The sequence below is a fragment of the Macrotis lagotis genome, chromosome X, assembly GCF_037893015.1.
Source record: "Macrotis lagotis isolate mMagLag1 chromosome X, bilby.v1.9.chrom.fasta, whole genome shotgun sequence".
NCBI classification, from domain to species: domain Eukaryota; kingdom Metazoa; phylum Chordata; class Mammalia; order Peramelemorphia; family Peramelidae; genus Macrotis; species Macrotis lagotis.
Window position 1 is genome coordinate 503479381 of NC_133666.1, and position 15046 is coordinate 503494426.

General features: G+C 35.8%; 1 protein-coding gene across 4 annotated transcripts in view; it reads left to right on the forward strand.

The window, feature by feature from the left end:
* ADNP2 (ADNP homeobox 2) overlaps nucleotides 1–15046 on the forward strand; it is a 57356-nt gene that overhangs the window by 26440 nt on the left and 15870 nt on the right. For 2 of the 4 annotated variants that reach the window (XM_074205060.1, XM_074205059.1), the window contains exons 3-4: nucleotides 4390–4425; nucleotides 10205–10294. The exons of 1 other annotated variant lie outside the window; for it this stretch is intronic. In XM_074205060.1, coding sequence (XP_074061161.1) covers nucleotides 4390–4425; nucleotides 10205–10294 — 126 coding nt within the window. The remainder of the gene's footprint in view (nucleotides 1–4389; nucleotides 4426–10204; nucleotides 10295–15046) is intronic. One more of the 4 variants, XM_074205061.1, reaches the window with a different exon arrangement.

Below are 15046 nucleotides of genomic sequence, written 5' to 3' on the forward strand. Positions count from 1 at the left end.
AGCTTCACAATGTGATTGGTTTTTACTTGAATAAATTTTCAATTTAATCAAAATATGTAAATGATACAATCTTGAGTTCTTGCAATACAATACTGTACTATAGAGAATTGGTTGTTCCATGACTGACTGGTAAAGTGACTGTTTTCCTGGGAAGTTATGAAATAATCTCCAGTCTGATTTTCTTACAAGTTTTCCGTGTTTTCTGCACTGTCTCACTGAATACCGTTTGGATCCTAATAGGGCCCATGATTGGCTCAAAGGCTTCATTAAACTTCATGAACCTGGGCCAAACCCTGTACATATCTACATATCCTTAAAATTTTCCCCTTCTGGTGGGAAGGGGGATATGAATACCTTTAAGATTCTGACAGTAGAAGGCAAGGTTTCACAACCACCATAAACAACTTCACTTTGAATGCTCCCTTCATTTTTTATTTTTTTTTATTTTTTTAGGTTTTTTGCAAGGCAAGTGGGGTTAAGTGGCTTGGCTTGCCCAAGGCCACACAGGTAATTATTAAGTGTCTGAGACCGGATTTGAACCCAGGTACTCCTGACTGCAGGGCTGGTGCTTTATCCACTGCACCACCTAGCCCCCCCTCATTTTCTTTTTATTCTTTTAATTCTTTAGTGAATGATAAGTCTGATTGGAATTGACTCCAGGAAAACATTTACTATGATCATGGCAGTGTGCTTGGTACCAGGCATATGAGGATTAAAAAAATAACTTCAATTTCTGTAATAGAGGGGTTCAGTGCATGTACACAAACAAGTACCACTAGAATGAAGGTATAGGATAGTTCAAATCAATGGATCTAGCTGAGTAGATGTTTCTGAACTACCGCACTTTGTCTCAGGCTACATGTGATGGAATATAATCAGGGCAGAATTGTCCTAGAATGATTCCTGTTAGGAGATAGGTAAGTACCTCAGTGAATAGAGTGCTGACCCTGGAGAGTAGAAGACCTGTGTTTGCATCTGGCCTCTGACACTTACTAGCTGCTTAACTTACCTGGGCAAGTCACTTAACCCCTGTTTGCCTTAATTCCCTGGAGACAGAAATGACAAAGCATTCCAGTGTCTTTGCCAAGCAAATTCCATTTACATGGGGTCATATAGAGTAGAACACAACTGAAGGATTGAACAACAAAATTAGGCTCAATACTTTGTCCATTTTAATGTGCCTGCATTTGTTCACTATTTAGTCATGTTTTAAACACAGTAAACATTTATTAAATGCTCCATTCATTCAATTGATTGTCATATTAATTTAGATATTTTATGCTTTTGAAGATAATCCCTTGACCAACATCTCTCTTTTAATCCCTTGACTGAGTATCATAGACCATGCTTTCAGAGAAAGCACTCCCTCAGTTTGTCTCAAATTCTCATTGAGGTAATTAGGTTAGTTTTCCGTGTAAAATTATTATAATTGGTGTCAGTACCATCTCTTTTGCCCATTTCCTAGATTTAAATATGCATAAAATTCTCTTGATCACCATCTATCGACCTATCAAGTACTGTAAGTCAATTTTTTTTACTAAAGAGCTCCTTAGTGTTTTGGTTTTTGTTTTTTTTTTTTTGCTATGGTAATTAACCTATATTGGTCAATTTTCTAAGTTATGGTAGTGTCATCTGTGTTGGCCATTTTCCACCATCATTTATTTAACAAGTATATATAAAATGAAGATATCAATTAAAATGTAGCATTGCTTCATCACTGTTCCTTTGGAATTCTGGTTGGCATTTAATCAGAGTTCTAGATGTTTTATGATTTTTGGAGTCCATTTATCTATAGCTATTGATTTTTTTCCCAGTTTTGTACATTTTACTCTATTGTACATGTAGTCTACAAATATAATAAATATTTAAAAGTTTTAACTATACTAATAAGAAGGAGTAAAAGGGAAAATATATAGTCTCTATCCTGAAAAAAACTTAATTCTACTGGATTTCTACTTATTTTTAAGGTAGTGCCCTCATAATGAGGTTCACAAGTTTCCAGTATAAATACTCTTTCTGTCTTTGGTTCTCTATACTATATCCCTTTAAAAAGATTTTGTCCTTTGTATACAAATCCAGTTCATTAATGATTTACTCCTGACTCCAGGGCCGGTACTTTATCCACTATGCCACCTAGCCACCCTACCAGTCTTGTTTTACAAGACTTTGAGTTTTATAATTTTTCTCTCTCTCTCCCTCCATTCCTTCCCCCCTACCTCTAACAGAAAGCAATCTGATAGCAGCTTTAGATGGTAATTGAAAGTGTTGTGAGAGAAGAATCAAATCCTAACAGAGGAAAGAAAACATTAGAGATAAAAAAATTTATAATATGTAATACAACTTTTGGGAGGGGGTGGTTTGCAAGGCGATGGGGTTAAATGACTTGCCCAACATCACACGGATAGGCATTAGGCCAGATTTGAACTCGGATACTCCTGACTCCAGGGCCAGTGTTCTATCCACTGTACCACCTAGCCCCCCCCCCCCCCCCCATAAGACAGCTTTTAAAAAATTGAAGGTAAGTAAGCTATGGTCTTCATTTAAACTCCACAGTTCCTTCTCTGGGTATGGATAACACTTTTTTTTTTTTTTTTTTTGGCAAGGCAAAGGGGTTAAGTGACTTGCCCACAGTTGCACAGCTAAGTAACTCATTCAGTTTGAGACCAAATTTGAACTCAGATCCTTATGACTCCAAGGCCAGTGCTCTATCCACTGTGCCATCTCCAGAAAGTTTGGATCAATTCACAACTCCACCAACAATGCATTAGTGTCTCAGTTTTCCAACATCACCTCCAATTGATCATTATCCTTTCTAGTCTTATTGAACAATCTGAGAGGTATGAAGTAGTACTTCAGAGATGCTTTATTTTGTATTTCTTTAATAAATAATGATTTAGAGCGATTTTTCATATGACTAAAGATAGCTTTGATTTCATTGTCTGAAAATTGCCTTTTATATCCTTTGACTCAATTGAGGAATGATTATTTTTTATAAATTTGACTCAGTTCTCTATACATTTTAGAAATGAGTCCTTTGTAAAAATTGTTTCCCAATTTACTACATTCTTTTTAATCTTGGGTACAGTAATTTTGTTTGCAAAACCTTTTTAAGTTGATATTATCGGTTTGTTTTTATAATATTCTCTATCTCTTCTTTGGTCATAAACTGCTCCCATTTCCATAGATCTGACAAGTAAACTATTTGTTCCTAAAAAAAAGACATTCCCTCAATTGTATGTGTAATCATATTTGTCTACTTAATTGTATATGTTCAAATGTATGTTGTGTGGCAGGCCTATTTGTGCTTTCTCTTTTTATACCTAGCACAGCATCTGGCTTATATAGTATAAAATTAGTAAATACTTATCAATTGACTGAAAATATAGCAGTAATTAACATCTCAATTTTAAAGATGGGGAAATTGAGGCCCAAAGAAATGAAGTGACTTCTTAAATAATTTGATGGTGAGATAAGAGGAGACCATTAAAGTCAGCAGTATTGGTACTTAATATTATTTTCATGAACAAGATAATGACAATGGGAGGTGATAGATATTATAACCAATACTGTAACATTCTATTGTTTAGTAGTGGATTATATTGCTTTTATATATATAGTATAAGAAAAGTACATAAAAATATACTTTGATAAACCTTTGATCTCAAGAAGATTGCAACCCATCCAAGCCATTTTTCTCTTTATGCCATAAATCCTGTGGGGCCTTTCTAGATCTCTTGATATTCTGGATACTATTTGAGTACTTACGCTTTACTTTTGCTTCTCTCTATGTAAAACAGATATAATAACATTAATCCCATTTCATTTTTGTAAGAGTCAAGTTATTTAAAATGAGTAAAGTGTTAGTCAAACCTTTTTATTCTTTTCTCGTTTTGTTCAGCGAAATTCATATAGAAATGGGTCCTGAGACACATTACTGATCTGTTTTTCATTTATATTGAGTGTTTTGTAGGCTGTTGTACAGATGTATAGAACTGCTTTATATCATGAGTCTTCATTAGGATACAGAATGACAAGAATGTCACCTCTTCCTGTTCCCCCATGATTTGAACTTCTATAGCTAGTCCATATGTTTTGGGAAAAGAAAAGATTGTTGCTGGGAGTTTTGATGATTTAGTATGATCTATTGAAAATTAAAAATGTTAAAGTTTTATGTCAGTGTTATGGTTGGGTACTTGTGGGCAGTCTATACAATTCCAATTTAGTTTATTGGTTGATTTCTTGAGGATATTTTTGGGTCTGTATTTGCAGTATAGCTATTTGTTATGCATCAATCCATAAAAGATAATGAACTTTTGTTATATTATTCTGGACTCCAGGCTGTGGTTTTTGTTTTTTATTTTTAAATTTTTTTTTTATTTTTATTTGCAGTTTTACATTCTCTCTCTTCCTCCACCCATTGAGAAGGTAAGAAATATGACACCCATTTATACATAAGTTATGCAAAATATTTCCACATTAGTCATGAAACGAAGGGGAAAAACACAAGAAAAATACAGACATATATTTCAGTTTGTACTAGAGACCAGGTCTTTCTCTGTAGGTGGATAGCATTTTTCACCATGAGTCTTTTGAAATTATCATGGATCATTGTACTGATCAGAGTAGCTAAGTCTTGCACAGTTGTTTATATTTACAAATATTGTAAAGTAACTTGATCCTTTTGTAATCACATTGTAAAGAAGTGTAATTTTTGTACAATTGTACAAAAAATTATAAATTAAAGCTGTTACTGTGTACAGTGTTTTCCTGAATCTGACTTTACTTTGCATGAGCCTTATATATGTCTTCAAGGTTTTTCTAAAACCATCCCCTTAATTTCTTACAGTATTTCATTAGTCACAAACCACTGCTTGTCCAACCATTCCCTAGCTGATTAGGCATCAGAAAAATAACTGCTGTAATAAATATGGGTTCTATTCTTATTTCCTTGGGTATAGAACTAATGGTGGTATTGCCAGATCAAAGGTTAGGCAATTTTATAGCCCTTTGGTTATAAATCCAGATCATTCTCCAAGAATGGTTGAACCAGTTCATAACTCTTTAACAGTTCATTTGTTATACCTATTTTTTTTTCACAACCCACTCCAGCATTTATAATTTTTCTTTTATGTTAGTCAATCCCAATGGTTGTGCCTCAATTTACATTTTCATTTCTCTAACTTTTAGTGATTTAGAAATTGATATCTTAAACCCCTATTTCCATAAAATAATCTTTAGGACTTAGACATTTGTTCATTTCATTTCTTTTTTTAATATTTTATTTATTTGTTTTTCCAGACTACATGCAATAGTAGTTTTTATCTATTTTGGCAAGGTTTTGAGTATTAGATTTTTCTCTGTCCTTCCCTTCCCTGACCAAAAGCAATCTGATACAGATTGTACATGTATAACCATACTAAACAATAGATCCATATTGATATGTTGTGAGAAAAGAATCAAATCCAAACAGAAGGAAAACAGGGAAAAAATGACAACACATAAGACAACATTTAAAAATGAAAATAATAAGCTTTGATCTTCATTTCAGTTCCACAGTTCCTTCTGGATATGGATGGTATTTTCCATCACAAGTATTTTAAAATTGTCTTTGATTATTGTACTGCTGAAATGAACAAGTCCATCCTAGTTTATCAATCCCCCATGTTGTTGTTATTGTGTATAATGTTCTTCTGGTTCTGCTCATTTCACTCCACATCAATTCATGCAAGTCTTTCCAGATTTTTGTGAAATTCTGTCTCATGATTTGTTATGGAACCATTTGTTCATTTCTTTGTCAACATATTGCTTACTGAGTTTTGAAGTTATATGATTTATGGAGGGTCTTTTGATTCTAGTCTTAGTTCTTAGGCATTTCATTTGGTGGGCTGGGGGTGGGGCTTACGTTGGATAAACCCAATAGGCATATATACCTATGTGAATTTTTATTTTGAGTGAGAATTTTTTGGATTCTGCTTTCTATTCCATCCCGATTACATTCATGCTTGTGGTTGTTAGTATCATTTTCCCCTTTATTTTTAAAAAACTTTTCTGACTTTCCTTCCTCTTGCAAAAATAAAAAGGTGGGACCAATCTTCTCCCATTGACTTATCCTGCTGCTTCAGTCCCTTTCTTAAGGTATCCTCCTACTTGCCTGCTCTAACCTTGAGTAGGTTTCCTTGTGTATATCTTTGAGAAGGCCCCTCTGCTTTTGGCCTAGACATCTGGAGTGACTTTTGAGTGGAAATCATGCTGGCTTCAGTACACATTTTGTTGTGTACTTTATGGAATGGAAAAGCTCATTGATGTTTCTCTTGATTTTGTTGAATCTCTTTCATTTGGCATTCTTCATTGTTGGTAAAGGTTTCATTATGTAGGCTGTGATGGTTCCTTTTAAGGAGATATGGGGACCTTTCACCGAATTGTTTGAAGCAGATTAGGAATATAAAAAACTAAGTCTTTGTGGGGAAGAGTTCTCATTTCCCTAAGGCCAATTTTCATACCCAGCATTGTTACCTTGGTAAATGTTAGAGGTGGAGGAGAGCAACATTTGCTTTTAGTAATTGTATATATTTTTTTATTGTTTCAATTCATTCCTGTCTTCAGCTTGAATTACTGGACTGGATTTAGGCTTGTTTTAAGCCTTTTTTTTTTTTAAGTTTTTGCAAGGCAATGGGGTTAAGTTACTTGCCAAAGGTCACACAGCTAGGTTATTATTAAGTGTCTGAGGCCAGATTTGCACTCAAATCCTCCTGATTCCAGGGCTGATACTCTAGCTGCCCCCATGTCTTAAGCCATGTTTGCTAAAAATAACAATGCTTTTGGGTTGACCTGTTTTTGGGGGGGGGTTGTTTTTTAAGTTTTCCACATTTAAAATATGGTATGCCAGTTGTGTCACATCCCGGATTATGAAAGATAAGAGTTACTTGTTAGTGGATTAGGAAGATTATAGCCAAGTGGATTAGGAAGACTATAGCCAACAAATACTTAGGAAATTTTTAAAAATTGAAGTTCCTTCTTGGAATAGGTATTCTAACTGTTGTGGATACCTTTCTCTTGGCCTCCTTATTACATATGCTTAGGCACTGAGCAGTGAGCAATCCTTGATCTTTTTCTTGAGGAATACCCATTTATAGCCAGGCAGATTGGGTGCTGGTAGAAAATAGTTGACTGAGATTTACTTGATGGAAACTGTTGAAACTCCACTTAGATACTACTGAGTAAGTAGATGTCAACCTACTTTTTTCACAGGTTAGTAGGCTGTGCATGCTAGATTTGGTTTAGTAACTTGCCCAAGGTCATACACAGCTAGGTAGTTATTAAGTGTCTGCGGTTAGATTTGAACTCAGGACCTCCTGAATTAAGGGCTAGTGGCTTTATCCACAGCACCATCTAGCTGCCCCTAAAAAGTAAAGTTTTTTGAAAAAGAGTACTTGTATTTGACCCCTACTTAAGGTAGCTCTTTGACTCTGGGTCAGTCACTTAACCTCTGTGTGCCTTACTTTTAGTGATATAATGGAATTAATAAAAGCATGTACCTGATAGGATTACTGTGAAGGTCAAATGGGATATATAAAGTACTTATGCAAACATCAAAGTCCTACTTAAATTAAGTTTTTTTACATACATGTTAGTCTAAATTTTACCCAGGAGAATATTAGTTTCTTGAGGGCAAGGACTTTGGGTTTTTATCCTTGTGTTCCTTGTGTTATAAGCACATATAGTGTTTATAACAAAAATTCTTAATTGCTTCTATTTTCATGTTATTGTAAAGTTTGTAGCTCTAAAATATATACCAGGATAATACAGTGGAGTCTTTGAACAATCCCCATGTCACATATACTGCCTTTGCCTGATTGCATCATTGAATGTGACATCACAAACTTTCTGGTGAATGACATTTTTCTGTGATGACTACTAAGTATAGTCTAATACATAAACTATAGGTAACATACAGCAACATAGGGCCCTTATTTAGGTCCTGTCCTCATGGATTACATTGTGGCACAACAAGCCAACAATTACCCATATAAGAAAAGGCCCCAGAATGCTCAGTATACCAAAGCCAGTTATTTGATGAGCTGACTTTAATAGGGTACCTATTTTTAGTTCTCAAAGAGGATTTATGACTAGAAATAAAGTTTGCAGTTTGTCTTTTTTTTTAGGTGTTTTTTTTTTTTTGCAAGGCAAATGGGGTTAAGTGGCTTGCCCAAGGCCACACAGCTAGGTAATTATTAAGTGTCTGAGACCAGATTTGAACCCAGGTACTCCTGACTCCAAGGCCAGTGCTTTATCTACTACACCACCTAGCTGCCCCAACAGTTTGTCTTCTAACTTTACAATTCCAGCACTTACCATAGTGGTTTAGTTGTATATATTAGGCCCTCAAAATTTTAAGTTGGCAGACAAGATCTAATAATGATTGACATTTATCTGAACTTTAAGGGTTAGGAAGCACTTCAATGAGATCAATTCCTAGAGATTTTATAGAAAATTTGTGAAAAGGCAGGGCACCCAGACACTCTCAAGGAGTGTGTTAATTTTACAGACTGCTTTTTTTTCTGTACAAGTTTTTGTTCAGTTTTGTTTTTTGGTTAAAAGGTATGACTCTGGGTAGGAGAGAGAGTTTATACACAAAACACAAGCACACACAAACACGGAATATTTGGAAATAAATGTAATATATAAACAAAAGATATCAATATGCCATTACAGGATAAAATTTTTTAAAATATAGAACATTTAATTTCTAATGATGATAAAAGCAGAAGCTCTCTAACTTGTGTTTTTTTTGGGGGGGTTGTTTGTTTTTTTGTTTTGTTTGTCAGGTGCTCCTGACCCCAGGGCCAGTGCTCTATCCACTGCACTACCTAGCCGCCCCAGAAGCTATCTAATTTAATAATACATCCTAGCCAAAGATAAAACTAAAAAATTTTTTTAAATCACTAAAATAATAATACTCCAGAGGGTTCCTCTTGTGGAACAAACCCAAAGAGTCTAGAATAGTAGTTTTTAATTTGGGATCTGAGGACGTGTTTTTAAAAAAATGCTGTGTTTCAGTATGCATTTTATGTAACTGAAAAAACATTTTCAAAAGGTTCCATTAATTTCAGCAGGCTGTCAGAGAGATCCATTAGACAAAATAAAGAACTTCTGCTCTAGAAAAACACTTGATATACCCCTTTATTTTTTAAAACATGTTAGAGTATTGTGAGGTTATTCTTTATTTTACAACTGAAACTCAGATAGGGGAAGTCTTGTTCTCAGGTCATACTATTAATGTTTGTGGGAGAGCCTCAATTGTATCCATATATTCTGAATTCACATCCAGAATTCTTTTCTGCTGCACCTCATTTTCAGTACAATGTATAAGATTTCACTTATGTTGTATTATCCAAGAATATGATATCCATATAATTGTAATAAGAAATTACAGTCTAGGTTAAACAAATTCTCATATTGTTCATCTGAAATTGTGGTTGATGGTGCTGACTAATTTTCACATCCATACAAATTGTCCATTTTTACAGTATTGATTTTATAATATAAATTGTTTCCCTGTCCTACCCCTATTCTGCATGAGTTCATACAAATCTAAGTTTGTGTGAAACACTCCCTTTCATAATTTCTTACAGTATTATAGTATTACATTTATGTGCCATAGTTCAGCTATTCCCCAACTGATGATTCTCTTCTTAGTTTAATATATTCATTTTAGTTGTTTTTCATGGAATTAGTTTTCTAGTACATTATTGGTTTTTAAGTAATGTTCTGAATATTTGTCCTTTTTCTTCATAACTCAGTCACATTTTCAGTATAAATTTGTGTGACATTTTTAAGGCCTCATGAATTTAAATAGAATTATTTCCTACTAAACAGCTGTGCTTTTTTTTTACTCTTATAATAGTTTTCCTACCTTTTCCTGTACTCAGGAGGAGTCAGTTATTTGTTTTCATCAGACCTGTTTCTAGAATATAATATACTGTCATACCTTCCCACTCCCAACTTTGTATATGGTCTGATAAACTGAACTTCAAGCTTGTAAAAATCGAATTTAAATGTGAATTAGGCTGAGTTGAAGGGTTCTATAAGAATAAAATACGTGTTTCCTATTGAAGACCTAGGTTTTTAAAATCTTCTTTTTGGATAATTACGACAGCTATTTTATTCAGTTTTTGAATTTACTTAACTTTTTTTCTTTTTAAAGGATCTTAAAGATTATGATCCTGGAGAGAAATATTTTTACAATACGTCATGGGGAGATGTTTCCCCTTGGGAGTCTTCAGGAAAAAGAACGGTATGTATTAGAAAATCGAGTTTAAAACTTTCTTTTAAAACAGTATATATCCATAGTTCCAAAGAATACCTAATATATCCAGAATGGATATTGGTTAAGTGAAGAGGTAATTTTTTTTTTCCCCCAAAAAGTGTGAAGAAAAACTTTACCTTATTCTCATTTGTTAACATGATGTACTCTCACAAAAGTGTCCCAAAAGTTTTAATGCAGTTTTAAACTACTAATTCTTTTATTTTTAATATTAAAACTGTTGAAGCTTAGAACTGCATCAAACCTTTTGGGACATTGTATTAGTTGCTTGACTTACATATTTGATTACTGTTCAGGCTACATTTGGTGATTGTTGCAAAATGTGGGTAGTCTAACATGAGTTGTTTTAAATACCTAATAAGTTGATGGATAAGGATGATGATTCTGGAAATAATAAACATTCAGATTGTATTAGTACAAGAGAAAATTTTCTGCTTCATTAAAATCATGTAATTAGAGCTCTTGGAAAAGTGAATTATAATGACTCAATAAGGATTATATATTTTTTTATTTTTACAAAGCAGTGGGTTTAAGGGACTTGCCCAAGGTCACACAGCTAGGTAATTATTAAGTGTGTGAGGCTGGAATTGAGCTCAGGGCCTCCTGACTCCAGGGTCTCTATCCACTGTGCCACCCAGTTGCCCCAAGACTTTCTTTTTTTTTTTAATTTAATATTTATTCTTATTTTGTACAAATAATGTTTTTTTTACATTAATTAAATGTTCTTGTTTAAGAGTAAAGGAAATACCCCCTCCCCCCATAAATATAGACTTGCTTGAGTGATAAAATAAAGGGGAGAGAAAAAAAATTAAAATAAAAAAATAATAGTAATAATTGTAGGTATGGCCAGGATGCGCAATGGACAGAACACCAACCCTGGAGCCAGGAGCACCGGAGCCCAACAATCACACAGCTGTGTGACTTGCAAGCCACCCGAACCCCACTGCCCTGCAAAAACCAAAAAAAAAGGAAAAAAGACCCAAAATAAAATAAAATAGTAATAATAGTAGGGGTGGCTGGGTGGCAGACAGATCACTGGCCCTTGAGCCAGGAGCACCTGGGTCCAAATCTGGCCTCAGACACCCAAAGATCACCCTGCTATGCGGCCCCAGGCAGGCCACCGAGCCCCATTTGCCCTGCAACCCCCTCCCCCCCAATAGTAATAATAAAAAAAATGTGCTTGAGTCTTTGTTCCAACACCAACAACTCTATCGCGGGTGGATCACATTCTTTATGATAAGTCCATGGGAAAAGGTACTTTCATATTTTTCCACCATTGCCATTGCTGCTTGTAATATTTTCTCTTTGACTTGGGAGTTCTGGAACTTGGCTATAATATTCCTAGGGGTTGGTTTTTTGGGATCTCTTTCTCTGGGGGATCGGTGGATTCTCTAGATTTCTATTTTGCCCTCTGCTTCTAGAATATCAGGGCAATTTTCCTGTAGTAATTCTTTGAAAATGATGTCAAGGGTCTTTTCCTGATCATGACTTTCAGGTATTCAATAATTTTTAAATTATCTTTCCTAAGTCTGTTTTCCATATCAGTTGTTTTTTCAATGAGATATTTCACATTTTCTTCTAATTTTTCCTTTTTTTGTTTTGAAGTATTGATTCCTGATTTCTGGTAAATTCATCAATCTCCCTAAATTCTATTCTTTGTCAGAAGGATTTGTTCTCCTCAGAGAGTTTTCTTAATCTCTTTTTCCATCTGGCCAATTTTGCTTTTTTTTAAAGCATTCTTCTCCTCAATAACTTTTTGAACTGTTTTATCCATTTGACTTAAGCTGGTTTTTAGCATGCTATTTTCTTCAGCATTTTTTTGGATTTCCTTGACTAAGCTGCTGACTTCATTTTCATGTTCCTGCATCTCCTTTCTTTTCCCAGTTTTTCTTCCAACTCCCTCATTTGATTTTCAAAGTCTTTTTTGAGCTCTGTCATAGCCTGAGCCCAATTTCTGTTTTTCTTGGAGTCTTTAGATGCAGGAGCTTGTGCTTCCTCATCTTCAGATTGAGTATTTTGATCCTTCTTCAGCTCATATGCAAAATATTTCTCAATGGTGTTCCTCTGTTTTCTCTGCTTGCTCATTTTTCCAGCCTGAGCCTGTTTTGGGGGGTGCTTCCTGAGCTTCTGGGACACTCCCACAAGAATCTCAGTGTGTGAGGCTCTGTCCTCCCTCCTGGTGCTGGGGGGGGGCTAGACTGCAATCAGGATCTGAGTGTTTTCAGAGCCCCAGAGTCCAGTTCCAGGGGCAGGGCTTGGCAGTCTCTCTTCACTCCCCTCCCCAGGATCAATGGGCTCATGCTTACAGGCTCTGCTTCTGTTCCTGGATCTTGACTGTGGTAGCCAGGCTGCTTGCTTTGTGCCCTGAGTGCTGGGCTCCTCTGGCAGAGGTCCTCTTCTCTTCCTTCTCCCCCCCCCCCCCCCCCCCCCGTTATCCCAATTTGTGCCTGGTACTCCCTGGGGTGTATCTCAGGAAACTCCCCCTCTGCTGTGAGCCGCAGCTCCCAGCACCCAGGAGTTGCCTCTGGGAGGCTGAAGTACTTTCGCTCTGGTGGGTCACCCCTCCGACTCCAGGGAGCAGAGCCTTTCTGCTCTTTTCCAGGTTACCTTGAGTAGGAGAACTGCCTCACTGGGTCCCTTTGTGGGTTCTGTCTCCAAAGTTTAGTTAGAGTCCTTAGTTTATGAGTCTTATGAGAAATTGCCTAAGACAAGATCCTTTCTTGTGGCCATCTTGGCTCCACCTCTAAGACTTTAATCCTTTAAAAGGATTAAGCTTCCTCTTGTGGATGAACCCTCTTTCTTAGCTAAAAAAGTTGATGGTCTGTTCTTAGGGAATACAATTCAGGTTTTGTAATAAAAGTTGCTAAGAAAATAGGAATGAATTCTGAAATTTTTAAAAATGAGGGATATCCTTTTGACTTTGTTTTGTGTGCATATTTGGATGTTATTGTTGACTATGATGGTTTCAGTATGTATTTTTTGATTGTTTTTTAGTCTGTATTATGTCATATAAGATTATTTTTTGAATACTTTAGTGTAAATTTTTTTTATTGCATATCTCTATTAGTATAGCATCTTTAGCTATTCTCAGTTCACCAATTGCTCAGATTCTACAAATAACTTGATAAGACCTCTGATAGTGGTACCTTGAGTATGGAGAGTATGGGGGAGAATTAGGGAAAGCATGGTTCAGAAAGAAGTAAGGAAAGCAGTTTGACTGAGTGGGTAGAGACATTAGCCTTAGAGACAGGAGAACCTATGCTACTTCAGGCTCTTTAGCTGTGAACCCTAGGAAACTCACTTAACTGTTGCTAGCTGAGGACCTTGGTTAAATCTGATCATATGGGAGAAAGGGCACTTATAGATTTTATATATATAGACTTCAATTTTCTTTTGTTAAATAAACTTTAAAGAAAAAGAATTAGACATGGCAAAGGTTACCCACTACATCTTGAGCCACCTTCAGTGGTCTTGATTTTTATCTTACTATTGGGTTTTGATCACTCTGGAGAAGAGTGAGGCTAATGACTTTTAGGCAGTTCTGCCTCACTCAAATCCAATTCAACTGCAAGTCAGGACATTACCCTTGTGTTGTTATTGAATAAAGGATGAATGAACAACAACAGTTGACATGGCAAGCACCAAACAACATAAAGAATGAATGGATAAAAATGAACACTTTATTCAGGAAATCCTACAGGATATTGGTACCTCACCTAGCGTGAGGCACAAGGTAGGTAATTTCATCAGGTATTATATAGTCTTTAGAAATTCTTTCCCTTCCCACATGGATTTTAGTTAGTCTAAGAGGTCCAGCCATCTCATGACATGCCCCAATAAGATCCACTACCCCCTCCCGTCATAGGATCCATGATATGCTGATGAACCCCAATTGTCACAAGGGGTTTGTGGGATAATATTTAATTACCTAATTGTGCAAACTCAGTTGCATTAAGTCAAGATCTCTAGGTCACTCTTGAACAGTTAAGGACTAGTTTCTTCTAATCTTGGGTTTGTCATCTTTGGAATGGGATTAGGAAAACTCCCAGTTTTGTAATTGGTTTGGTAATGGATTTCAAAGGGACCCATGAAGACCAACAATGCCCTACCTTCCTTACAATTCCCCCCTTTTCTTTTTAATAACAACTTGGTCTTCACACTTCACCAACAGTAGTGTCTTCCTCAGATTAATTCACAATCCTCGTCCTTGATAGGACTGCTGCCTTTTTCCATCAATATGAGAAAAATATTTTCTGTGTGTCTTAAGTGCTGGGAATACCAATACAAGCAACAAGACAGTTGCAACTGTCCTGCCTTCCTTACATTCTAAGGGGAAGAGACAACACAGAGGCAGGGAGCAGTAACTAGAAAAGAGTGTTTTGGACAGGGATGTCAGAGAGTGTGATGATTGGAGCATTAAGACAACTGATTAAATATATCCTTAAAGGGAATGGTACATTTGATTTGATTTGCTGTTCACTGAACTAAAATTTGAAGTTAGGATTACCCGAAACTAGGACAAGATAATAATATGAAACACCCACTAGTCAGAATTTAGGGGTACAGATGAAACCTTTGAGTTCTGAAAGTAGGTGGAGACTGGCAAACAAGCAAGATGGTATGGAGGTGGATTGAAAGAATGAGGGAGATTACATGACAAAGTGGGGTTGTCAGATGTCTGCAGTCATACTGTTCATTTGGTAGGGCCAAAATGAGAATTAT